This window comes from Vulpes lagopus, chromosome 8 (genome assembly GCF_018345385.1).
Source record: "Vulpes lagopus strain Blue_001 chromosome 8, ASM1834538v1, whole genome shotgun sequence".
In the NCBI taxonomy this organism is placed as follows: domain Eukaryota; kingdom Metazoa; phylum Chordata; class Mammalia; order Carnivora; family Canidae; genus Vulpes; species Vulpes lagopus.
The window spans coordinates 107,017,745-107,043,335 of NC_054831.1; the positions used below are offsets into that span (position 1 = coordinate 107,017,745).

The following is a 25,591-nucleotide window of genomic DNA, read 5'->3' on the forward strand; positions in this document are numbered from 1 at the left end:
GGAGAGAGCAGATGAATCTGAGACAGTCGCTTGGGGCTGGGCTGGGAAGGGCCTAGAATATGACCTCAGGCAATGAGATGCCACAGAAGACAAATTAAATTGGCAAGGGACACGGTTCTATTTGGGGTTTAGAGAAGTATCTGAGAAACAGCCATTCTTGAGAGCTGACTTGTTTGAATCATTCTAGTTCTGGTATCTCAAATTTATTCACTTTTTCCTTTAAAACTGTTTCATTCCATTCCACACACAACTGTAAGGATTTGACTGACAAACACAAGTTTGTCGTTAAAAACCATGCATTATCTTGCGCTACTACACCAGGCCGTTCTTAGACATAATCGGCTAATGTCAATCATCACAAATACCCCCACGAGATGGGCCTGTTATCCTCTACAAACCAGGGATAAAGAAAGATTCAGGAAGAAGGTGGGTGATTTGCACTTAGGGAAACAGCTTGCTAAAGTCTGAGGATTGGCCACCTTGGGCACTGGCTGTACGGCAGATGGCAAATTACTCTCACCTACATCGGTATATATTTTCCCAGCTCTCGAGTTGGCATAACAGCTGCTACCTCTACAGTCGGGTCTGTCGTGATTAAACAAAAGCTTTTCAGGCGCTGCGAACCGCGATACAACGCGGGGTCACAGTTCTCCGGGACCACGTGGCCCTGGGGGAGCCGACTCCCGGGCGAGCCCGCACGCGGCTCAGAGGCGGCGGCCGCGCCGAGGCGCCCCTGCCGCCAGGGTGCGCTGTGACGACGTTCGCGCCGGCGGACGGCCGCTCTAGCCGCCCGGGTAAGTCGCTGTCCTTACCTCCCGCGGGAGCCCGCGCCTGCGTGTCTGCGCCCGCTGGCCTGCGCTCCGTCCTGCAGCTGCCCCCTGCCTTCTCGCCGCCCAGCATGGCCCTGTTGCACTCCGGCCGCGTCCTGTCTGGGGTCGCCGCCGCCTTCCACCCAGGCCTCGCTGGTGCGGCTTCTGCGAGAGCCAGGTAAGCAGGGGAGACGGACACGGAGCTGGGGACGACGGGCCTGCCCATCCGGGCTGCCGGCGCCCCAGGGCCTCTAACCCCCCCCGCCCCCCAAGCACAGGCACCATACACACACTTCCTCTGACACCCCCTCGGCTTCAGTGGGGGCTGATAATTGAGCGTCGGCGCCTCAAAGTGACCCTCGGGGTCTTACATCCCCATCCCTCCCCTCCCTTGTCCCCGGGACGGCAGGACAGCGTGCCAGCGCATTCCCCCGGGTTCGGAGTCTGCGGCCCTCTACAGCACCCGGACTCCCATTCAGGGTTTGGGGGGTCACGAGACGCGGATTCGGCGCCGGGGGGGCGGGGGGCGGGGGGGTGAGGTGGCGAGGGGAAGGCTCTCGCGGCTGCGGTGCCCGGCCGGCCTGGCGCCCATTGGCTGCGCCGCCGAGGCTGCCTTGCGCGGATTGGCTGCGGCGCGCAGGGCCGGGTGCCCTTGGGGCGCTGCCCTGGGGCGCGCGGCGGGGCTCACCTGTCGTGGCCTCCCTCGGGCTTGAGCGGGGTTGCAGGGCCGCGGCGTGCTTCTGGCCGTGGGCCGCGGGAAAGGAAGTACAGGGCAGGAAGGCTCCCGGGGCCCTGGCTTTCAGGCCCAGCTCTCGCTTCTGCATCCCCTGACCTTGGTGCGTGGCATCCTCCCTCCTTCCCCCTCCCCCGTGTTACCACCAGAGTCCCCGGTGACCCCTGGACCATGTGGCCTTCGCATGGAAAAGGTTCAAGGTGTAGTTCGCCTCCTTTTTGTTTGACTATAGGGAAGTCACCGCTCTTCCTCTCCACCTCTCTGTGCTCTCATTTACTAAATATTTCGTTACAGTCTCTCAGAGCCAGGTGCTAGGCCAAATGATAGAGGCAGTGGTGAACAAGTGACGGGTGTCACTCAAGACATTTACAAATATGTAACTTCACACTGTGCTAAGTGTTGCAATAAGAAAGTATGGAGTTTAAAACGAATTAGTAATTCCTTCCTAGTGAAGACCCGAGCCAGGCGATTAAGTGACTCAAGAAGGCAGTTTGAGACTGTATGCTTAAGTACCACCTAATGAGGAGCCTAGTCTCCAGCCCACCACGGGCCAGATACTGATTACAAGGAGCAAAGCCTTGGCCTGTTCTGTGTGCCTTGATTGTATGCATGTCATCCTCAATCGGCAGGACAGTTTGTCCTTTACACAGCCTCACACTCTTGGCAGTACAGTTTTGCTTGGGCTTTCACACTTTGTCTATCCCTGATTTAGTTCCTCCTTGGCACTCTCTCAAGGTGTGCTCTCTAAGCCAGCCTACCTAGTGGACCAGAATTAGGGAGAAGAGAAAGGGGTGCCTAAAGTTATGGGCAAGAGAAAGTCTTGCAATATTGTAGTGGTCTTAAAAGTAATTATTGTTTTATAGATTTGGCTGGGTGGCCTAAAGCTTTACTTAAAGTGCTTGGTGCATATCCCTATGGGTGTGACCTTTTAGTCATTCTTTGAGTTTGAGTGGCTGACTCATTTTTCTTTTCAGTCTTTTCACAATGAGAATGTAAGTTCCATGAGAGCAGAAACCTTAACGACTTTACTCACTGCTGTAAAGTCATAAAGTAGTTGAGCATCTGCAGCTGAGAAGATGCTGTTCAGATTTAAGCAATGATACATGATTGGGTGATAGAGCCAGCTGCCATATTTGGCCATGACAGGTAACCCTTCCGACAACAAGGAAATGAGAACCTTCACTGCTGCCACTGTAGAAGTGATCTTGACCAAAGTATATTTTTTTAAGATTTTATTTATTTGTGAAAGACACAGGAGAGAGGCAGAGACACAGGCAGAGGGAGAAGCAGGCTCCCTGCAGGGAGCCCGATGTGGGACTCGATCCCCAGACCCTGGGATCACACCCTGAACCAAAAGTAGACACTCAACCACTGAGCCACCCAGGCGCCCCCATTTAGCTGCACATTTTATTTTATTTTATTTTAAAGTTTTATTTATTTATGATAGACATAGAGAGGCAGAGACACAAGAGGAGGGAGAAGCAGGCTCCATGCTGGGAGCCTGACTCGATCCCGGTACTCCAGGATCGTGCCCTGAGCCAAAGGCAGGCGCTAAACCGCTGAGCCACCCAGGGATCCCCATAGCTGCGCGGTTTTTTTTGTTTTTTGTTTTTTTTTTTATAAATTTTTATTTATGATAGTCACAGAGAGAGAGAGAGGCAGAGACACAGGCAGAGGGAAAAGCAGGCTCCATGCACCGGGAGCCCGACGTGGGATTCGATCCCAGGTCTCCAGGATCGTGCCCTGGGCCAAAGGCAGGCGCCAAACCGCTGCGCCACCCAGGGATCCCTTTAAACAGAAAGCACTCAACATTTAACCTTTTCTGGTTGACCGTGCTGTGAAAACATAGTTACATGAAATCAGGCTTAGTCCCAGGTCAGTAAAGAAAGGGAAATATGCTAATGTATCTTGATTTATAATGATCTGTTCTTAATTATCCTGATTATTTTTTAGGGAAATAAGTGAAGGCATATCATGAGACCCTTTAGAAAGGCAGTGTGCAATAGTGGTATAATAGCCAGTAGTTAGAAGATCAAAATTGTAGTATCATCTTTGCCATTTTTAGCTCTGTGATCACGAGCAAATTAATTCACTTCTCTTGGGATCCCTGGGTGGCGCAGCGGTTTGGCGCCTGCCTTTGGCCCAGGGCGCGATCCTGGAGACCCCGGATCGAATCCCACATCAGGCTCCCGGTGCATGGAGCCTGCTTCTTCCTCTGCCTGTGTCTCTGCCCCTCTCTCTCTCTCTCTCTCTCTCTCTTTCTCTCTGTGACTATCATAAATAAAAAAATAAATAAATAAATAAATAAATAAATAAAAATAATTCACTTCTCTTCATATTTTAAAATAAGAATGTGAGGGAAAGCATTTTTTTTAAACTATAAAGCACCAGACAAGTTCCCAGAAAAAAATGCAAGGAATTAGAAAGGCTTATCTGAATAGTTTGTATCTAACATCTTTTCGTTTGCTAGTCAACATTGCTCAATGACTCGGGCTTTGCACTTAAGTCCAAAGTACATTGGCAGGAATCCGTTTGTAGGCCACAGGTTACCAGCATCATTTTTGTCCCATCTTGTGTTCATCTATTACTATTCCATTTATTCATTTATTTATTTATTGTAAGATTTTATTTAGGGACGCCTGGGTGGCTCAGCGGCTTCGCATCTGCCTTCGGCCCAGGGCATGATCTTGGAGTCCTGGGATCGAATCCCACATCGGGCTTCCAGCATGGAGCCTGCTTCTCCTCTGTCTGTGCCTCTGCCTCTCTGTGTGTCTCTCATAAATAAATATTTTTTTTAAGATTTTATTTATTTATTCATGGTAGAGAGAGAGAGAGGCAGAGGGAGAAGCAGGCTCCATGCAGGGAACCCGTGGGACTCCATCCCGGGTCCCCAGGATCACACCCCAGGCTGAAGGCGGCGCTAAACCGCTGAGCCACCGGGGCTGCCCAATAAATAAAATATTAAAAAAAAAAAAAATTAGAAAAAAAAAAAGAATGGTGCCTTCCGTCCTTGGGACAGCAGTCTTGTCATTGTTTTTTGTTTTGTTTTTGTTTTGTTTTTAAATATTTATTTACTTATTTATTCATGAGAGACATACAGAGGGAAGCAGAGACATACTCAGAGGGAAAAGCAGGCTCCATGCAGGAAGCCCGCTGTGAGACTCGATCCCCGGCCCCGGGATCACCCCTGAGCCAAAGGCAGACGCCCAACCACTAAACCACCCAGGCATTCCAAGTCTTGTCATTGTTGATTAGAGGCCTTAGAAACAGAGATATCTTTTTTATTTTATTTTTTTTTAAGATTTTATTTATTCATGAAAGACTGAGAGAGGGAGGCAGAGACAGAGAAGCAGGTTCCCTGCAGAGTAGGAAGCCCGATATGGGACTTGATCCCAGGACACCGGGATCACATCCTGAGCCAAAGGCAGATGCTTAACCAACTGAGCTAACTAGGTGCCCAGAGATGTCTTTTTTTAAATGATAATTGCTTACTGGAAGTTTTCTATATGTCCTTGACATTCAGAGTATTCCTTTCACTCATCAGTGGCAGGTGGCTACATGTTTTGAGAGTCTGAATTGTGGGTAGGAAATAAAGGAAGCTTTCTTCAGGCCCAGTTCAGCAATCACTTCAAGGTATCTCTTTCTTTCTTTTGCATAGAGACTGGAAAAACTAAGCAGCCTACAACAATGAAAAAAGAAGAGCGAGATATTGAGTCCTGGCAATAGAGCTAGTAAGGGGGAAGAATGGTAATAATGTCTTATAAGATTGTAAAAAAACTAAGTAGAAGTAATTGAAAAGCAAGAAAGACCTGTATTTAGTCATAAAGTTATGACCATATGCTTCTTGAATTATCTACATATTTGCCTCACCAGACACCTTACTAGTGGCACTATAGTTATAAATGAAAACATACAAGTAATAACTTAGGAGTGTTGATACTAACATCAAGCACTCACTCTGCTCCAGGCCCTGAGTGTTTTAGATTTAATAACTCCTTTCACTCCTAACTCTGGGAAACTCCTAACTCTGGGGAGGAGGGCGGGGGATGGGGGTGAATGGGTTACGGGCACTGAGGGGGCACTTGACGGGATGAGCACTGGGTGTTATTCTGTATGTTAGCAAAGTGAACACCAATAAAAAAAATTATTATAAAAAATACAAAATAAAAAAATAACTCCTTTCATCCTTATAACATCTCTGTAGGAGAGGGACTCTTATGCCCTCATTTTTCAGATCAGGAAAGTTGAGACTTAGAAGTTAACTGGCTTGCCTGTGCTCCCTCCCCCAAGCTGGTATACAGCCGAGCTGTTATTTAAATCCATGCAGTCTGACATTATCTAAGGCAAGCTAATAAAAGAAATAAATGCCTGGGAAATCCAAAAATGGAATAATCTACCCTTCAATAACAGAATTAACTGTGTGTGACAATTACAGCTACTAATGCTGAGGTAGTTTTTAGCATGTCAGAAGAGCATAAATGTAATGCTGTGCTGAGCTATCCAGTGTGCCTTACAGAGGAGTGAAGTGTACAAGTGCTGACTGGCCACTGACTAGTTCAACAAGGGAACCATTTTCGAGGAAAAAAATATAAATAATTCGCTGAGCTTGTCAGCATGATAAGCAGAGAGAACTTTCACTGTGCTGTGCTAAAACGTTTGATTGCTTGAGATTGGATAAATGATTACTAAAAAAACTTGAGCTATTTCACCTGGGTAATTTGGACCCTTGCTTCCCAAGCTTCCACTTGTCACTGTAGAGTGCCCCCCCCCCCCCACCCACACACACGGTCTGTTTCACCTTTAGCCTTTATTCTTATGCCTCTGTTGGGAATGCCTTTTTCCTCCTGTCATCCTTAGCACTCACCTCATATGTCACCTCCTCTAGGAAGCCTCCTGAAGCTTTTCTTTCTTCCCCTACCCCAGGTTATTAGGTCCTGTCCTCAGGCTCTGAAAAATAATAATCTGTGCTCTGAGCCTGTCCTTATCACTGTACATCACCCCCCACACACACTAGCCTGCATTGTTTAGGACTCCCTACGGGTCGTCCCACTGGGCTAATGTGGTAGGGAGGGGTGGTTTTACTCTACATTCCCAGCTTTTAGCAGATAGCACATTCTCAATAATTAATTTAGGAGATCATAAAGACTTTGTTTTCCATAATATTAAACTGTAAAAAGCTTTTTGCTTATTTGCCCTGAAGAAAAGGGGTAGAATAATCTTTTTTGCAGAACAGTAATTTACCTTGAGGTAAAAAACCTCAATTGATACATTAACTGCTGCCAAGAAACTGTTTATTGGAAACAAAGATAGTGCTTCTTCCGTGCCCTCTTAGAAGTCTCAAAGTAGTTCTAGGTGAAACATAACCTGAAAGTTTTCTGTTTGCTATATTTAGGATTCAATCTGGGAAGGCTAATTCAAAAAAATTGTTAGATATTTGATCACTTGATTAAGATAATATTGTGAGTGGTTGAGAATTAATCATTGTTTACCTATGAAAATGGAAAAACATTAAAATTAAACACAACATGACTTTAAAGCCCTTTCATATGTGAGGAACTTTTGTTTTTGTTTTTTCTTTAGACATAAGAGAGTCAACATAAAGCATAGAGAAGTATTCTGTTAACAAAGAATCTCTACTATCTAGGCAGATTACACAGAAGGTAAAAAAAATAACCTTTTGTGGGTTTTGTTTTGTTTTTAAAAACATTTTATTTATTTATTCATGAGAGACTCAGAAAGGCAGAGACACAGGCAGAGGGAGAAGCAGGCTCCATGCAGGGAGCTTGACATGGGACTCAATCCTGGGACTCGATCCCGGGACCCCAGGACCACTGAGCCACCCATGGATCCCCTAACCTTTTGTTTTAAAGGTAAAGTCATTAAGGGGCACCTGGGTGACTCGGATGGTTAAGCATATGCCTTCAGCTTAGATCGTGATTTTCAGATCCTGGAATAGAGCCCCCCAGGTCAATGGGGGCGAGGAGTCTGCTTCTTCACCTCCCTCTGTTTCTACCCCTGCTTGTGCTCATTCTCTCTCTCAAATGAATTAAAAAAAATCTTTAAAGGTAAAGTCATTAATCACTAAACCAAGGAAGACGGCAAACATTTTTAAAATGTTAACACATTTCATAGTTTCTTTTCAGACTAAATTCTAATGAATCAAGACAAACTTCATTTTCCAAGTTTTGTCCTTGTATGGTCTTTCATATTTGCAAGTATAACCTGTGATATATATATATATATATATATATATATATTTGCATTTATACTAATATTTATTAGTATTATATTATATACTATAATATATATAGTATATATACTATAATATACTATTATATATTGTATTATTGCATTTATACTAATATTTATTGTATTTATACTAATATAAATGTGTTATATTAGTTTCAGGTGTACAATATAATGATTCAGCAATTCTGTATGATAGGCAATCCTTACCAAGGTGTGTGTTTACTCTTGGGATGCCTGGGTGGCTCAGCAGTTGAGCATCTGCCTTTGGTTCAGGGCGTGATCCTGGGGTCTGGAATTGAGTCCCACATTGGGCTTCCCACAGGGAGCCTGCTTCTCCCTCTGCATATGTCTCTTGTGTCTCTGTGTGTGTCTCTCATGAATAAATAAATAAAATCTTTAAAAAAGTGTGTGTACTCTTACTCCTCTTCACCTGTTTCACTCATCATCCATCTCTTCCCATCTGGAAACCATCCATTCTCTGTATTTAAGAGTCTGGTTTTTGTCTCTTTTTTTTCTTTGCTCATTTGTTTTGTTTCTTTAAATTCCACATGGGAGTGAAATCTTATGGTATTTGTCTTTCTCTGACTTATTTCACTTAGCATTATACCCTCTAGATCCATCCATGTTGTTGCAAATTGTAAGATTTCATTCTTTTTTATGGCTGAGTAATATTCCATCATATCACATCTTCTCTATCCATTCATCTATGGATAGATGACACTCGGGTTGCTTCCATATCTTGGCTATTGTAAATAATGTTGCAAACAACATATGGTGGCATATATCTTTTTGAATTATTTTTGTTGTTGCTTTCTTTGAGTAAATACCCAGTAGTGGAATTACTGGATATTATGGTTATTCTATTTTTAATCTTTTTTTTAACTTTTTTTTCTTTTCTTTTCTTTTTTAAGTAATCTCAACACCCAGCATAGGGCTCAGACTCACAACCCTGAGGTCAAGAGTTGCATGCTCTACTGACTAAGCCAGCCAAGTGCTCTCTATTTTTAATTTGTTGAAAAACTGCCATACTCTTTCCTATAGTGGCTGCTATACCTTGCATTCCCACCAACAGTGCACGAGGGTTCCTTTTTTTCCACATCCTAGCCAATGCTTGTTTTTGGGTCTTTGATTTTAGCTATTCTGACAAATGTGAGGTAAAAATATGTCAGAATAATAATTAGCTGAACACAAATTTACATTTTTCATAATTTTAAACATTGTATAGAAATAATATTAGCTTATAGTATCAGTTAACCAATATAAGTTTAGGAAAAACAAAGCCACACAGAATAAAATGTATGCTTACATCATACTTACCATGAATAAATAAAAGACCTAGCTATTTTGATTAAATCCGTTAAACTAGTCTCCAAGGTTTATATCACTGATGTGAACTTGAATTTTTTTTTTAAACATTTCTGAGTTTAAGAAAAAAAAACTTTAGGGCAGCCCAGGTGGCTCAGCGGTTTAGCACCACCTTTAGCCCGGGGTGTGGTCCTGGAGACCCAGGGTCAAGTCCCAAATCAGGCTCCCTGCATGTAATGGAGCCTTCTTCTCCCTCTGCCTGTGTCTGTGCCTCTCTCTCTGTGTCTCTCATGAATAAGTTAAAAAAATATATCTTTTTTTAAAAGAAAAAAACTTTAGCACATTTAAAGTACTAGAAATTCAATCTCTATAATACAACCAGAACAGAGCACCTTTTTTTTTTTTTTTTTTTTTTTTTTTTTAATGGAGCCCAACACAGGGCTTGAACTCAGGACCCTGAGAATAAAAGTCAGATGTTTACGATTTTTATAATCCCAATTTATCAGTACCCTACAGAGCTGGAAAACATTTCACATCAGACACTCAGAGGTAAACAAAACCTTTCTGAATTACACAGATTCTACAGCTCTTCGGGTCTATAACTTCAGTCACAGGCCAAGAGTAAACAAAAACCTCACAGCTATGATATTAAAAAGAGCTGCAGGGCAGCCCCAGTGGCGCAGCGGTTTAGCGCCGCCTGCAGCCCAGGGCGTGATCCTGGAGACCCCGGGATTGAGTCCCACATCGGGCTCCCTGCGTGGAGCCTGCTTCTCCCTCTGCCTGTGTCTCTGCCTCTCTCTCTAGCTGTGTCTCTATGAATAAATAAATAAAATATTTTAAAAAAAATAAAAATAAAAATAAAAAGAGCTGCAAAAGTCTTTTTTTAAAAGATGTTAAGTAATCTCTGCTCCCAACTTGGGGCTTGAACCCACAACCCCAAAATCAGGAGTCGTGTGCTCTGCTGATGAGCCAGCCAAGCACCCCAGAGCTGCAAAGTTCTTGATTTAAGCTTCAAATTAACAAAGTCGGGACATCTGGATGGCTCAGCAGTTGGGCATCTGCTTTGGCTCAGGGCATGATCCCAGGGTCCTGGGATCGAGTCTCACATCATGCTCCCTGCATGGAGCCTACTCCCTCTGCCTATGTCTCTGCCTCTCTCTGTGTCTTTCATGAATAAATAAATAAAATCTTAAAAACAAACAAAAAAAGTCAAACAAATCAGATTATGCGTAATTTCTCACCCAACAGAGAATAGATCTCTGCTACCCATTTTCAGAGTTTACTGAATGGTCAGGCCATAAAACCAGATTCACAATCATTGCTGCCAATGAAAACTAGCCAATTGGCCATCGGTAAACTGGAAACAAAGCCCCCAATCAGTAGCAGGTGGGGAACCAGAGAAAGTTATTTAGAGTTCTTTTGCCTCAGACTGCTCCCTGGAGACTGCAGGTATGGAAGTGAGTGCCGTGCCTCCAGCCGGAAGGGCTTCTGAAGCCAGAGGATGAATGTGGGGGTGGCACACAGCAAGTAAACCCTAACACTCGAGTGATGAATAGTCAGGGCTATCCTTAAGTATTCGTGTTGTCTGGACCCCGACCAATATCATCCATAACTTGGCTATTTATGTCTTTTTAATATATACAGTGAAAGGGACACCCCTGACCAAGGAAAGGTTTGGCTTTCCTTGATGACTACAAGCTCCAATTTACCTCTTCCCTCAAATTTCTCAGCATCTCTCCTATTGTACTCTATCTCCTGGCCTACTTCTACACCAAGTATGATGCTGTTCACTTCCTCATCAACATAGCCTCATTGCTCAGCATACTGCTGCTTAAATACCCCAGTTCCATGAGGCTTATCTCTTTGGCATCAACAAATACTGAGGGATGGGGCTGGGCATAATACTGGACCAAAGGGCTGTGACATCCTTTCCTTTTCCATATTGCCTTCTTGAAAGTTGAGAACTCAACAACCCTTCATAACCTTTCTCTTCCAAAGGAAGAGAATGAAAAATGGGGCCCGTCCTAAGAGTGGTTTCTTTGAATCAGGAAAAGCAGGAAAGATATGAGCCAAATAATTGTCCCCCACAGCAGGAAGCCGTGTTTAGGCAGCTGTATATTTTACTTATAATAAAGATAATTTTGGGAAGCACCTGGGTGGCTTAGTTAAGCATCCAACTCTTGATTTTGGCTCAAGTCATGATCTCAGGGTCATGAGATCAAGCCCGATGTTGGGCTCAGTGGTGGGCATGGAGCCTACTTAAGATTCTCTCCCTCCACCACCACCCCCGCCTTCTTTCTCTAAAAAGAATGAAGATAATTTAAAATATATATATATATATATATTATATATATATAATTGAGGCACCTGGGTAGCCCAGTGGTTGAGCATCTGCCTTTGGTTCAGGTCATGATCCCAGGGTCCTAGAATCAAGTCCTGCATCAGGGGAGACTCCCCACAGGGAGGCTGCTTCTCTCTCTGCCTATGTCTCTGTCTCTCTATGTGTCTCTCATGAATAGATAAATAAAATCTTTAAAAAAATAAAGTTCTGTTGCCTCTTGAGATTACCTCAGGGCACCAAGAAAGATGAGGTATACTTCCCTAGCAACAAAGTTCACCTGGCCCAGGTGGATGACCCCCTAAGTCTGCCAAGGGATAATTTTTTAAGGTAAAATCATGACTCGTATACATGTAGAATAACATCTAGTATTTTAACTTAGTAGTAAGCATTTTAACTTAGTAACAACAGGATGTTATAACTAGTTCCTATTGATTTTTAATTCCTAAATACCTCAAAATTCTGTCTTCCTCTATACCCCCTCCTGTCCCGTCCTGGTTTAGGCCCTCATCTCTATCTCTTTTGCCAAGTAATGAACCAGTGATCCTCTGCATCTGCTCTTATCACTCTGCATTTAGTACCCTACTTTGCAACCAGATGGGCTCTAAAACTGCAAGGCTACTCATGTCATTCCACTTAATCAACCTGCCCCCTCCCCTAAAAAAAACTTTAATGACTCTACATGTTCTCACTATATCCAAGATGGGACACAAGAACCTATGTTTTTAACAAGCTCTCCAAATGCTACCCTTTAATAAGTTTGAGAACAGGGTACAACCCAAATACCTTTGGGGAGCGAAAGGGTGTCACATAATATTCTTACAGTCGTCCTTGCTTCTTTTGGTCATCTCTTACCACCCTCAGTTTCTCACAGCCACATTATATGAAATAATCTTTGAGAATTTGAGTCAGGTTTGGACTGCTTTGAAAGTCTATACATGCACCCTGTCCTCCCAGGGTGATTGGGGTATTTCCCTCCTGCTCCTCGTTGCACTTGCAAATATTTGGTCTCCCATACTCCTCTGTAAAGTGCTTTGAAATGGATTTTTGAAGGATCTGAGCTGTCTATGGCCCTGGAAGTCTAGCTACTGTATCTCACATCTTTTATTTCCCATTTCAGTTCCTGGTGGACCCATGTGGAAATGGGGCCCCCAGACCCCATCCTGGGAGTCACAGAAGCCTTTAAGAGAGACACTAACAGCAAAAAGATGAATCTGGGAGTTGGCGCCTATCGGGATGATAATGGAAAGCCTTATGTGCTCCCTAGTGTCCGGAAGGTGAGTTTGCCATCTGTCCCCTGCCTTCTTGGGAGAGAGAAACTGAAGCTCCTGAAGAGTAGCAGGAAGAGTAGCAGAAAGAGTGCAGGGCTAGGAGTCCAGAGACCTGGGTTCTAGTCCTGGCATTAACTTCTTGAATCACTCAGGTCGACTGGGCTATGGTCTCCTTAGCTCCAATAGTGACATATTGTAACTACGTGGTCTTTTTCAAGATTGAATTTATGTGATTATCTGTAAGCAGATACATCATCATGTTTAATCCTGAGGGTGCACAAAAGGACTGACAATTTAAACATTGCTTCTTGGTGGTAAGAATAGCCCTTTGTGGAGGAGGGTTACTGCCATTATTTTCCATTTCTCGTGTTGATTGCCTTAGTAAGCTCTCCTACACAGGCATGCTCTCTGTCCTCTCTTCCTATTGAGCTATAGAGTAATACGCTTTATTTTTGTTGTATTTTTTTCAGTAGTCTTTCTGTTGGTTATCACCATAACTTTAAATAATTAATCCCCTTAGAACAGGGGATGGAACAGTTTCCTTTCCATCTACACCACCTCTGTTGATATATGAATGCTTCTTTGTCATTTCCAAAAGTGAGGTGGCGATGCATCATTCTCCATACAGCAGTACTGGGCACAGTGAGTGAAAGTTACAAAAGAATACTTCCGGGTGGGATGCCTGGGTGGCTCAGCCCTGCCTTCAGCTCAGGGCATGATCCTGGGGTCCCGATATCAAGTCCTGTGTCGGGCTCCCTGCATGGAGCCTGCTTCTCCCTCTGCCTATGTCTCTGCCCCTCTCTCTCTCTCTCTCTCTCTGTGTATCTCTCATGAATAAATAAAGTCTTTAAAAAAATACTTCTGGGTGAAGGTAAGGCACTCCATAATCTGAGCTTCACCACCCTGCAGCAGGTTGGCTCAGGCCCTCATGGCTCAGGCCACTGAAGTAATAGAAAATGAGCTGAATGAACCCCTGAAAGAAGAAATTTTAAGTGTATAGATTAAGGGTCATCTCTAGAACTCTCTGAATAGAAAAAAAAAGGATTCAAGAAACAATCGTGATGAGAAAACCCATTAAAAATTGGTGGCTCCCGTGTCTCAAGTCATGCAGGAATTGTTCTGGTCTCAGTATCAAGTACTCGACAAGTATTAGCTATTTTACAAGCTGGAATATCACCACACACTGCTGTATGTTCCTTCATCAGGTCTTCACCCAACCGTAAGAGTCATAGCAACAGTTTGTTCTCCCATTCAACAGGTGAAGAAACTGAAGCTCAGGAAGATTACTGATTTGCTCAGGGTCACATAGCTAATAAGGGACAGCACACCTGTCTCCAAAGCATTAAGAGATGTGGCTGTTACTAGTAACTCTTTGAAATTCTTAGACTAGCATATATCTTGAAATACTTCTTTTCTATGTATTTAGTTTGATTTTATTATATCTTTAAAGCATTGCTCATAAACTTTGTTCTTGTGCATTCCAAGAATGCCATTTTATGTTTCATATTAACCAAGAGAACATTGCGTACTCATCCATATAAAACCTAGTTGTAAAAGAAAAATATTACTTTAAAAATTACAAATATTTCTATTCTACAATATAAAATAGTAAGTATTCTACTTTGTGTATATATATATATTTTTTTTTTTTTGGTATGTGTTTTCAAGTTTTTATTTAATTTCCATTTAGTTAACATACAATGTCATATTAGTTTCAGGTGTACTACTTATCCTTTTTCTTGGACAGTATTTCCAGATAAAAACAAGGCTTGGGATCCCTGGGTGGCGCAGCGGTTTGGCGCCTGCCTTTGGCCCAGGGCGCGATCCTGGAGACCCGGGATCGAATCCCACATCGGGCTCCCGGTGCATGGAGCCTGCTTCTCCCTCTGCCTGTGTCTCTGCCTCTCTCTCTCTCTCTCTCTGTGACTATCATAAATAAATAATAATTAAAAAAAAAAAAACTAGAAAACAAGGCTTTACTTCCTTTATATTTAATATATAAATTGAATTTATAAAACATTAAATATTAATCAGAGTAATTGCATGTAAGGAGAAGAAACTAAGAGGATACCTTTCTCACCTCTAGGCAGAGGCCCAGATTGCTGCAAAAAATTTGGACAAAGAATACCTGCCCATTGCTGGACTTGCTGAATTTTGTAAGGCATCTGCAGAACTAGCCCTGGGTGAGAACAATGAAGTGTTGAAAAGTAGCCGGGTAAGCAGAGCAGACTCTGGCATCATGTAGTCTGTTTTTAAATTTTAAATTTAACAGTTTAACAAATTTGAAATAATTTAAATAAATAAATAAAGATATCACTTTGCGATGATTGTTTTTGAGGTGACCACACTACTGCTAATATCTCTTCTTTAGGAAGTAAGATGGTACTTATTAAATCAAAGATTTCATATAACCAATTCCAAAAATATAGCAGTAATCCTGAAATGGAAGAATAATTTGACTGAAGAGTTGACCTTGCTCTGTGTGTGCTTATGCTCATTTTACACTGAATATGTTTTAGAAATGCCAGACTATGCCCAATTTTAGGCCAATAATTAGCTGCTACCCTAATGTTCTCAGCTTGCAGCTTAGATGGAAGAAGCACACAGGCAGGGCTGTGGGGGACAAGACCAGTTTGGCACTGCTCTGCTGCCCTTTCACAGCCAGTTTGGACATTAAGAGAGAGCAGACCATGCTTCCTTCTTGCTGCCTCCCTCTTCTCCAGTCCAGAGAGCATCATGCAGCAGTGAGGGGGGAAACACAAGTGTCTCCTAGCATCTCCTCCTATCTCCCTGGGGACCCTCTTATTGTAGGAGAAAGATGTCCCTAAAGGTCACTGAACATAGACTTCTTATAAACAGATTACATAAATTTTGCTTAATCTGTATCTATCTAGCTAAAATAACATCAGCTTGTTCCAGAAGTTGCTGTGCCTTTGTGAATTATTAGTATTATCAGATCCACAGTTAGATTTGTTTTAAGATTTTATTTTTTAAATAATCTCTTCAACCAGTGTGGGGCTCAAACTCACAACCCTTAAATCAAGAGTCCCATGCTCCACCAGCGAGCCAGCCAGTTGTCCCCACAATTGGGTTTTTATTTCTGTCACGGCAAAGTTTGTAGAGACAAATTTTGTTTGGTAAAGAGTTTGTTAGGTTCTTCCATTTCTTCTCCTGCCTCTGGAATATTTAAATATAGTGACTGTTCTTAGTGTCTTTTTTTCTCTGTGTAAATCAGCCTTTTCTCATGGGTGATCATTCCTCATATAATACAGTATGATACTGATAATAAGCCATGAGGAGTTAGCTTCTCCACCAGCAAGGGTGTTGGCAACTAAAGAGGTGGTTTGTTTGAGGACTCACAGGGAGAGTCGGTCTATCTCTTAGGAAATGGGGAAATGAAACAATAGTGCCATTCTCGCTCATTTCCAAATACAATTTGGAACGTTGTCTTCAGATTCTGAAGAAGGAAGGGGACTGACTGTACAGAACAGTGCCTCCGTGGGCCTGGCCTCGGTTCTGTTCGTTGTGGGCCTGTAGAGAGTGCCCCATGTTACTGACCATGCTGTCTCTCCTTCAGTATGTCACGGTGCAGACCATTTCTGGAACAGGGGCATTGAGGATTGGAGCCAGTTTTCTGGTAAGTCTGGAAATTCCTTTAGGAGAAAGATGTAAGACAGTCCGGAAGTTGAGGATGATGGGGTTTCCTATTGCATGTGTGTTTGCTGCCTTCTTTCCACAAAGTTGGAAAAATGGATAAATGGAGTCTGATAAATGGAGTCAGGCTAAGAAGAGTGAAAGTTCTTAGAAGAAATTAAAAGGAAGATAGAATAATAATAAATATAATTTGTTAAGCACATCTGTTACTACCAGCTTTTATTTTAACTCATTTAATCTTTGTGAAGGAGGTGAACCTCCCACCATTTGACAAATGAAGAAAGTGAGGGCCAGACAGGTAGGTCCTTGGCTACACAGTGAATTTACTTGTCAGAGCCTGGATTCCAACTCACAGTGCTGCTGCTGAGTCATTACTATCTCTCACTCAGAGATAAGCTGAGTTTCAGTAAAGAAAATGTCTTCTTGGGATCCCTGGGTGGCTCAGTGGTTTAACGTCTGCCTTCAGACCAGGGCGTGATCCTGGGGTTCCAGGATTGAGTCCCACATCGGGCTCCCTGCGTGGAGCTTGCTTCTCCCTCTGCCAGTGTCTCTTATGAAAAAATAAAATCTTAAAAAAAAAAAAAAAGGAAAAGAAAATGTCTTCTTCAATAAAATACATCAACTCTTTCTTTTTCCTCTTCTTCACTTTTCCATTCTGCCTCATCCCACTTTTTAGCAAAGATTTTTTAAGTTCAGCCAAGATGTCTTTCTGCCCAAACCATCCTGGGGAAACCATACACCAATCTTCAGGGACGCTGGCATGAAGCTACATGGTTATCGATACTATGACCCCAAGACGTGCGGCTTTGATTTCACAGGCGCTATAGAGGACATTTCGGTAAGTGTGACTTTCAGGGCAAGAGGGGTGAAGGAACTGGAACAAACCTCCTTGCAGAGATTTGATGTTTCACAGCTGAGTCTCAATAGCTGACTTAAAATACTGAGGATCAACTAATTCCCAGATCTCAGATTATCTGTTATTGATCAAAAATAGTGACCCTGTGACACTTTAGGTAAATTATCTCCTTCAGAGCTGCAAAGTTATCTGTTGGCTGTCTCTTTAGAAAATGCCACAGCAAAGTGTTCTTCTCCTGCATGCCTGTGCCCACAATCCCACGGGAGTAGACCCCCGCCCTGAGCAATGGAAGGAAATAGCAACAGTGGTGAAGGTAAGGAAACTTCTCTCTGTGGTAACTGGCCTTATGAGATGCTTAACTGGGCAAAGTCTGAACAGTGAGAATTAGTTACCCTTGAGCCCACATTGTTGTCAGAAAAAAACTTATTTGCATAATTAACAGTTCCTTTTTTTTTTTTTTAAGATTTTTATTTATTTATTTGAGGAAGAGAGGGCGTGTACATGTAAGTGGGGGGAGGGGGCAGAAGGAGGGAAAGAATCTCAACCAGACTCTGCTGAGCACAGAGCCCAATACAGGGCTCCATCCCACAACTCCAAGATCACAACCGGAGTGAAATCAAGAGTCAGCCACTTAATCGACTGAGCCACCCAGGCGCCCTGCATAATTCGCAGTTCTTAATTGATGATACGTGAACAGCTTGAAAGTAATTTTTGTTCCTCAGCCTGGATGTAGGGAATTCTGATCAATTCTGTGGTTGGTTAGCCTGTACAGTGGGCATCCACTGGTCCCAGGATGTCTGTTATTAGCACCTACGTTTGCCCTGGTCAGGGTTACTTATTCGTCCTTTATATACTTTGTTATGTCTCCTATCCTTGCCTGTTTTCTCAACATGACCATTATCATTCAGAGGATCAGCTGTCAGAGAAGGCACTAGTCAAAGTTTTAAGGGAGGAGCAGCACCTGGTGGCTCAGTTTGTAGAGCATGGAACTTATGATCTTAGGGTTAGGAGTTCAAGTGCCACATTGGAGGGAGAGTTTACTTAAGAAATTCCAGAGAAGGAAAATATTCCTGTTGCCTTGTGTCCCCATTTTCACTTCTTTTGGTTTCCCTTTCTTAATATTCTGTCAAACCTGGAGTACAAACAGAATTAAACAGAGGAAAATAAAGAGAGAGCATTCAGAGAGCACTCTGGAGATGAGATGGTTCCCATGAGTCCTGGGTGTAAGTTGAGGCTGCCAAAGTTACATTAGGCTGATGCTGTCCTGTGTTGACTGGGCCAGAGTAATTACCCAAATTCCTATGAGCCTGAAAATGCTTCCCAATTGATCAAGCAGCTTTCTGGGAAGATTGCAATTAAGAGTATCTTCTCTTAATGTCTTCGTGAGGGGCCATATCCACCAAAGTAAAAATATATATGATGATGTCTTAACTCAGGGAAAATTAAACATCTCCAAATTGCCACTGGGGCGAAAAAATTGTGTTAACTATGTGAGGGACACATGGTCCCAATAAGCATGTGGACATCTTGAGAGGGACTCCCTAAAGCTTTGCTCTTCTCTTTCCCAGAAAAATAATCTCTTTGCATTCTTTGACATGGCCTACCAAGGCTTTGCCAGTGGTGATGGTAACAAGGATGCCTGGGCTGTACGCCACTTCATCGAACAAGGCATTAATGTTTGTCTCTGCCAATCCTATGCCAAGAACATGGGCTTATACGGTAAGCTAAGGGACCCACCCAGTGCATGAGATGTGTGTCCTGATGAGATTGAAGAAGTGCTGGAAGAGGATGCCACAGAAATACCAATTGGGGGCTGGGGTGTCTGTGTGTCTGTCCACACGCACATGTGTATGTGTGTTACACAGAGAAAAAAGATGACATGGATTTTACTGATCTTAGTTACATCTTCTTTCGTGTCCCTGAATTCTTCCAGCAGAAAAAACTAATGACTGCTTCTCTAAACAAAAAGTGACTGCTCCACGAGCCAAGAAGATGGATATAATAAAAAGAGACTTTTGAGTACTCAAACTTCCTATTGTCTCTAGATTCACCATACTGGTTGTTGAAACCTTTTTATTTATAACATATTTTTATGGCACTTCTGATGGAAGCATAAAATCTAGCAAATTGAATCGTGATTTGCTTTAGCATGTTAGATTGGAAAACTAGAAGAGAAGATCTATTTGTGTCTTTTCAGGTGAGCGTGTAGGAGCCTTCACTGTGGTCTGCAAGGATGCTGATGAAGCTAAAAGGGTGGAGTCACAGTTGAAGATCTTGATCCGTCCCATGTATTCCAACCCTCCAATCAATGGGGCCCGAATTGCCTCAACCATCCTGACCAGCCCTGACCTGCGAAAACAATGGTAAAAGCACATTGCCACTCCCCAGCCATCTGCCTTTCCTGCCACTGATCTTTCAGATCTTGTTTATAATCAGCAAGTAGTGCCATAAAATATCACACAGCTTCTACATGTGGAAGGGGAAGAGAGGAGAGAGGAGTGTACATTTTGTTAGCCCTTTCAAATAAATACATTGGAGACAAACGTAATTCAGAAACAGCAGGGTTTTTTATTCCATCATCTCCACGTTAGGTAAAATCTGCCCTCTCCTCAACCGAAGTTCAAATTGAAGTGCCTTACATGGAAAACTTTTTTAAGGACATCATATCTTGGGACGCCTGGATGGCTCAGTGGTTGAGTGTCTGCTTTTGGCTTAGGGTGTGATCCTGAAGTCCTGGGGTCGAGTCCCGCATCGGGCTTCCTGCATTGAAGCTTCCTGCTTCTCCCTCTGCCTGTGTCTCTGCCTCTATATCTCTCTGTCTCTCATGAATAAATAAATAAAACAAAAAAGAACATGATATCTTGGGGTTTTATTAGGCTTACTGTCTGAATCTCTTGGCATCTGTGCTTGCTCTTAGCTACTCAGTCTCTTGTAGTCCACATAAAACAGATATTTTGTATCATGACCCTGAACACACATTATCTATAAAACATACATGTAACTGAAACGCTTGTCAAAAACTCAATACTTGGGCTTCATGTATTATATTCTATTGTTTTCTAAATGCCAGTTGCATCCAACTACCTTGAATATATGAGATATGAAAGGGTGGTGCCACATAATTTAGAAAACCTTACATTTGATCAGAGGTTGGCAAACTATTCTTGGGTCATATCTAGTCTGTCCTCTATTACAAAGTTTTGTTGGCACACAGCTACACCCATTTTTGATGAATTATGTATGGCTGCTTATGTGCCATAGAGCAGAGTTTAGTAATTGTGACAGAGAGCAAATAGCCCACAAGACCTAACACATTTATAATTTATCCTTTTATAAAAAATTTGCTAAGGGGATGCCTGGGTGGCTCAGTGGTTGTCTGCCTTCAGCTCAGGTCGAGATACGAGGGTCCTGGGATTGAGTCCTGCATTGGGCTCCCCAAAGGGAGCCTGCTTCTCCCTCTGCCTAGGTCTCTGCTTCTCTCTCATGAATAAATGAATAAAATCTTTTTTAACAAAGGGGGTACCTGGGTGGCTTAGGGCATGATCCCGAGGTCCTGGGATCAAGTCCCACATCAGGCTCCTACAGGGAGCCTGCTTCTCCCACTGCCTGTGTCTCTGCCTCTCTCTGTCTCTCATGAATAAACAAAATCTTAAAAAAAAAAAAAAATTGGGTCATTCATTCCTTTTATTTTATTTTATTTTTTTAAGATTTATTCGTTTATTTGGGAGAGAGAGAAAGCAGAGGGTGGGTGGCGTAGGAACAGAGAGAATCCGAAGCAGGCTCCATGCTGAACACAGCCCAATACAGGGCTCAATCCTACAACCCCGAGATCATGACGTAAGCCAAAATGAAGAGTCGGATATTTGACCAACTGAGCCACCCAGGTACCCCTCATCTTTCTTTTTTTTTTTTCCCCATCTTTCTTAGTAACTCAGTTATATTAGTCATTTTAGCTGCCTGATCAAAATAGTGTTCTGATAGAGCACAGTGCTGTAAAATAGCTTTTTATTTCCTGAACCAGTGACAGCATTTGACTTAGGCTAGGACAAAGAATTAAAGCATACTAGAGGAATCCTCAAGGAGGGTAAAATTGCTGTGAACTGCGGCTTATCTGTCAGTGCTTGTCCAGAATTGAGCTGCATCCCAGGGTTTTTTGTTTTTGTTTTTTTTTTTCTTTTGCAGGTTGCAGGAAGTAAAAGGCATGGCCGACCGCATCATTAGCATGCGTACTCAGCTGGTCTCCAACCTCAAGAAGGAGGGCTCCTCCCACAATTGGCAGCACATCACTGACCAGATTGGCATGTTTTGTTTCACAGGACTAAAGCCTGAACAGGTTAGTGGGCTCTGTTTTCTCCTCAGCTAAACAATTGATCAGTCCTGGCAAATTAGAATTCCTCATAGATCACCCACCCGTTCAGATTACACTTAAAACAGGCATTTTGCAGCCCTCTTAGGTAAAAGAAGAGTGTAGCATTCATTTTCTTTATTTTTATTTTTTGTTTTTTAAAGATTTTATTTATTCATGAGAGAGACAGAGACATAGGCAGAGGGAGAAGCAGGCTCATCACAGGGAGCCCAATGCAGGACTCAATCCCAGGACCCCAGGATAATGCCCTGAGCCAAAGGCAGATGCTCAAACACTAAGCCACCCAGGTGTCCCTCATTTTGTTATTAGTCATTCACCTCTCTGTATCTCCCATGACGCTGCAAACCACTGTTGAGCAGAGTGTGTTTTGGGCATTTTTGTGACCCTTGCTGCTCCTCTGAAGTGATATCAGAGCAAGCAAGAGCCTGAATATTGATAGACAAAGCTGTTCCATAGCTGGATTCTGGAACTATTGTTTCTAGAAATGTTGGACGGAAGGTTTTTTTTCACCTATTCACACCTCAGAATTTCTCATCCTACTTTAAAATAGTTTTTTCTGGGACGCCTGGGTGGCTCAGTGGTTGAGCATCTCCCTGCAGGGAGCCTGCTTCTTCCTCTGCCTGTGTCTCTGCCTCTCTCTCTATGTCTCTCATGAATAAATAAAAAATATTTGAAAAATAAATAAAATAGTTTTTTCTTCCTTCTCTCAACATTAGCCCACCAAATTCTGGGAACAAGGTTTAAGCAAGAAAATCATTTCTGTTATTTTCCTGTTTTACTGCACCAGGCTAGGCAAATCCCCCTGCCTCAAACGTGCTTTTGTCTCCCTGCAGGTGGAGAGGCTGACCAAGGAGTTCTCCATCTACATGACAAAGGATGGCCGCATCTCTGTGGCAGGGGTCACCTCTGGCAATGTGGGCTACCTTGCCCATGCCATTCACCAGGTTACCAAGTAATTTCCCTGGTGAGAGGGAACAGAGACAACCTTCCTGCCTACGACCTCTGCTGTTGTGAGATTCACATGGAGGGAGAAGGAGGGTGGATGGTGGCAATCAGGTCTTTTCTTCCAACCACAGTAGTTAACACTCAACCACTGAATGTGTTTTGCAGAAAAGAAGGTGTAGTGAAATAGGGCAGAGGCACCTGTGGTGGGTGTCTGAAACTCTGGGGCTCAAAACCAAACTCCTGCCCCTCCTTTAACTCCAGCTGTTCCAAAAGAGTTTACATGTACAAGAAAGACATAGCCCAAAAAATTCTGTCGATCATACCATTGCAATATTTCAGAAGCTTTAACTGCAGCCCCTTACCAGCGGTATTGGGGCACCTCTGTAGATCTAGTATGAGAATAGCACCTACAAGGTGTTGTGAGCAGAGCCCGTTCTAACAGGCAGCCTCGTGTTTCATCCTGTGACTGAGCAAGCTTATCAACAGACCTCATTACAGAAATCATGTTTCATGAAAACCAGCATGTCTGCTGCCACTGCAGTGAGGAAAATAAAAGATGCTATTCCCTGTCTTATTTGGGGGAGTGGAAATAAGGTTCTTTTTTTTTTTTTTTCCGTACTTTTGGGCATTTTAAGTTCTGTTCTTTTCCTTAGGCACAGAGATCTATAACTAGCCTAGATTTGCATCCTGTTCTACTGCTTGATTGGCCACCTGCCCTATCCTATAGAGTTTACTTACTTGAAGAACTAAGAATATAATTTACTGCTCATCCCATACCCTCACCTTTCTCATCAAAGAATAGCAGAGAGTAGGTAATGGCACTTAGATCAGCATCCTCTTCAGTGATTGATTGTCTCCTGGTCAGAATGTTGCCTCTGCCTGGTTGGACCTCTTCGTTCAGTACTGTTGTGCGGTCTCACATTTCACATCATGAGTGGGCAATGCAGGGCAGAACCAGGAAAGCAGATATTTGGGCTTTGGTTTTAACCTTTGTGTGCTGCCAGCTGGACTCAGGCTTCACCTTTTGGAAAGATAACCACCATCTGCTCCAATCATGTAGACTTCTTGCAGCCTGGTTTCTCTGAAAATAAAGTTACTGTAGACCCCACCACTGTCTACTCTGTTACGTTTTTCTTTTAATGGGGGAATGGGTAGGAGTGGCCAATTGTCCCAGAAATCTGCAGTCTATTCAGCTGCCCGTAAGCCAGTAGGTATGTGACTGTTCTGAATGTAAACCAAAGCCATGGCTTTCTGTTTGTCTTGCCATTCAGCTTGTCCAGTCCAACGATGTTGAAAATGTGGGTACTGTGGGGTCAAATGAAATACTGTGAAGAAACCTGTAGATAGAGCAGCAGTGAAGAAATGGAGGGGCAGTGGCGACTTTAGGTGTCTACAAGAGCCAAGTAGGTAATACAAGCAAACAGTGAATGTATGAATGTAAAATAGAAAGTGATGTGAAATAGATAGGAGATCATGCCTGGTGCATAGCCTTCATCCCTTGGTGTTGCAGGGCAGTAGGGAAGTGACAGCACTGAAAGAAAACGTTCAGGACTGCAGGTCTTAAGGTCTTTAAATAAAATGGAAGTCCTGGTTTTTCAAGGACTGATGCTTAAAAGTTAGCAACTAATTCAGTTGTTTTAAAATGGTTTACCAGAAAGATGCAAACAGTAGTTTGCCAGTGTGAAGCCTTTAGCATGAAGTCATGTGCTCTGTCAGCATTTAGCAGTGGCATCTGCTTAGCATCAGTCCTGCCCAAGGTTATTCTGTCCCCTTCTGCTGAGTGCTAGGAACCATTCAAGATGGGAGGGCTCCTGGCCAGACACACAGTGGAACAGGAGCCAGGCCCAGAGCCCATCCCCCATCTGTGGTGTTGTGACAGTTGGAGGGGGAGGGGGAAGTGAGCTCTTGTTTCTCCTCCCTCCCTGAGGGACACAGTGCACAGGGTAGGGGCGGGGATGTTCCTATTGCTAATGGAAATACCAAGGTGGTAAAAGGAAGTAGACAGACTGGATCACTGGTGTCTTTGGAAATATCTTAAAAAGAAAAGCAGTAGTCCATAAAAGGACTGACTAGGTTGGGAGAAACTGCTTTAAGTCTCCTTGTCTGGGGCCAGTAGGTTGAAAGTTGGCTGCCAAGACTTCAACCAAAAAGGAACTTAGCCACCCTGCTGACTTGTTATTTTTAAACGCATGTATTACCAGCTTGCCCTGGACTAAGTCCCATTCCTCACTAAAAACAGACCTGATAGGTGTGAACCTGATGCTTCTCCCCACTGTTCAGACTGTTTGTTTTACCCCTTCCATGTTTCTTGGGCTCTAAGATGTTAACGTTCTTGCACATGATGGAGGAGGTGGTTCAGAATAGTCATGCCTTTGTTCTAATTTAAAGTATAATAGTTCCCAAATCTGGATTGATTTTTTAAATACTAGTTCCCTGTTCTTACCTTTGGGCATGCAGACTCAGTATGTCTGAAATAAGGCTTGGGAATCTGTTTTTTAAAATAAAACTTCTAGGTGGTTCATATATAGCTGCCCCATGGACAGCCATTGGGCACTAGTAGACCTAGACTGCTTCAGGCTTGCATTTAAACAACCAAAGCCCAGCTTATTCATCCTCCTTGAAAAAAATTTTTAACTTTTTTCCTTCTAGGCTTGGGAATTTTTTTTTTTAAGAAATTACTAGTTTATTTTTTTATTTTTTTTTTAATTTTTATTTATTTATGATAGTCACACAGAGAGAGAGAAAGAGAGAAGCAGAGACACAGGCAGAGGGAGAAGCAGGCTCCATGCACCGGGAGCCCGACGTGGGATTCGATCCCGAGTCTCCAGGATCGCGCCCTGGGCCAAAGGCAGGCGCCAAACCGCTGCGCCACCCAGGGATCCCTACTAGTTTATTTTTAAATAGATAAATTTATATCTAGCAACCTGAAAGACCCACTTTTTAAAAATGACAGTCTTATTAAAAATGTTGAGATTAGGGCAGCCCGAGTGGCTCAGTGGTTTAGTGCTACCTTCAGCCCAGGGTGTGATCCTGGAGACACGGGATCGAGTCCCATGTCGGGCTCC

The 25,591-nt window shown here is 43.2% G+C and overlaps 1 protein-coding gene and 1 pseudogene across 1 annotated transcript; both read left to right on the forward strand.

The window, feature by feature from the left end:
* The first annotated feature begins 803 nt into the window (after nucleotides 1–803).
* GOT2 (glutamic-oxaloacetic transaminase 2) lies at nucleotides 804–23,634 on the forward strand. Its single transcript, XM_041767553.1, has 10 exons — nucleotides 804–987; nucleotides 12,555–12,711; nucleotides 14,792–14,920; nucleotides 16,283–16,342; nucleotides 17,036–17,197; nucleotides 17,424–17,528; nucleotides 18,784–18,934; nucleotides 19,413–19,578; nucleotides 21,398–21,548; nucleotides 22,415–23,634. Exons 1-10 carry the CDS (start codon nucleotides 899–901, stop codon nucleotides 22,535–22,537), a joined length of 1,293 nt encoding a protein of 430 aa, XP_041623487.1. The 5' UTR covers nucleotides 804–898; the 3' UTR covers nucleotides 22,538–23,634.
* LOC121497841 lies at nucleotides 10,598–11,198 on the forward strand (annotated as a pseudogene).
* Nucleotides 23,635–25,591: the final 1,957 nt, after the last annotated feature.

Excerpts from the sequence above, each read along its gene's own strand:
- GOT2 (XM_041767553.1), top strand. The coding sequence starts at position 899 with ATGGCCCTGTTGCACTCCGGCCGCGTCCTGTCTGGGGTCGCCGCCGCC. Across the intron at positions 16,343-17,035 it reads GGATTGGAGCCAGTTTTCTG|CAAAGATTTTTTAAGTTCAG; the intron begins GTAAGTCTGGAA and ends CCCACTTTTTAG. Across the intron at positions 18,935-19,412 it reads CAAGAACATGGGCTTATACG|GTGAGCGTGTAGGAGCCTTC; the intron begins GTAAGCTAAGGG and ends GTGTCTTTTCAG.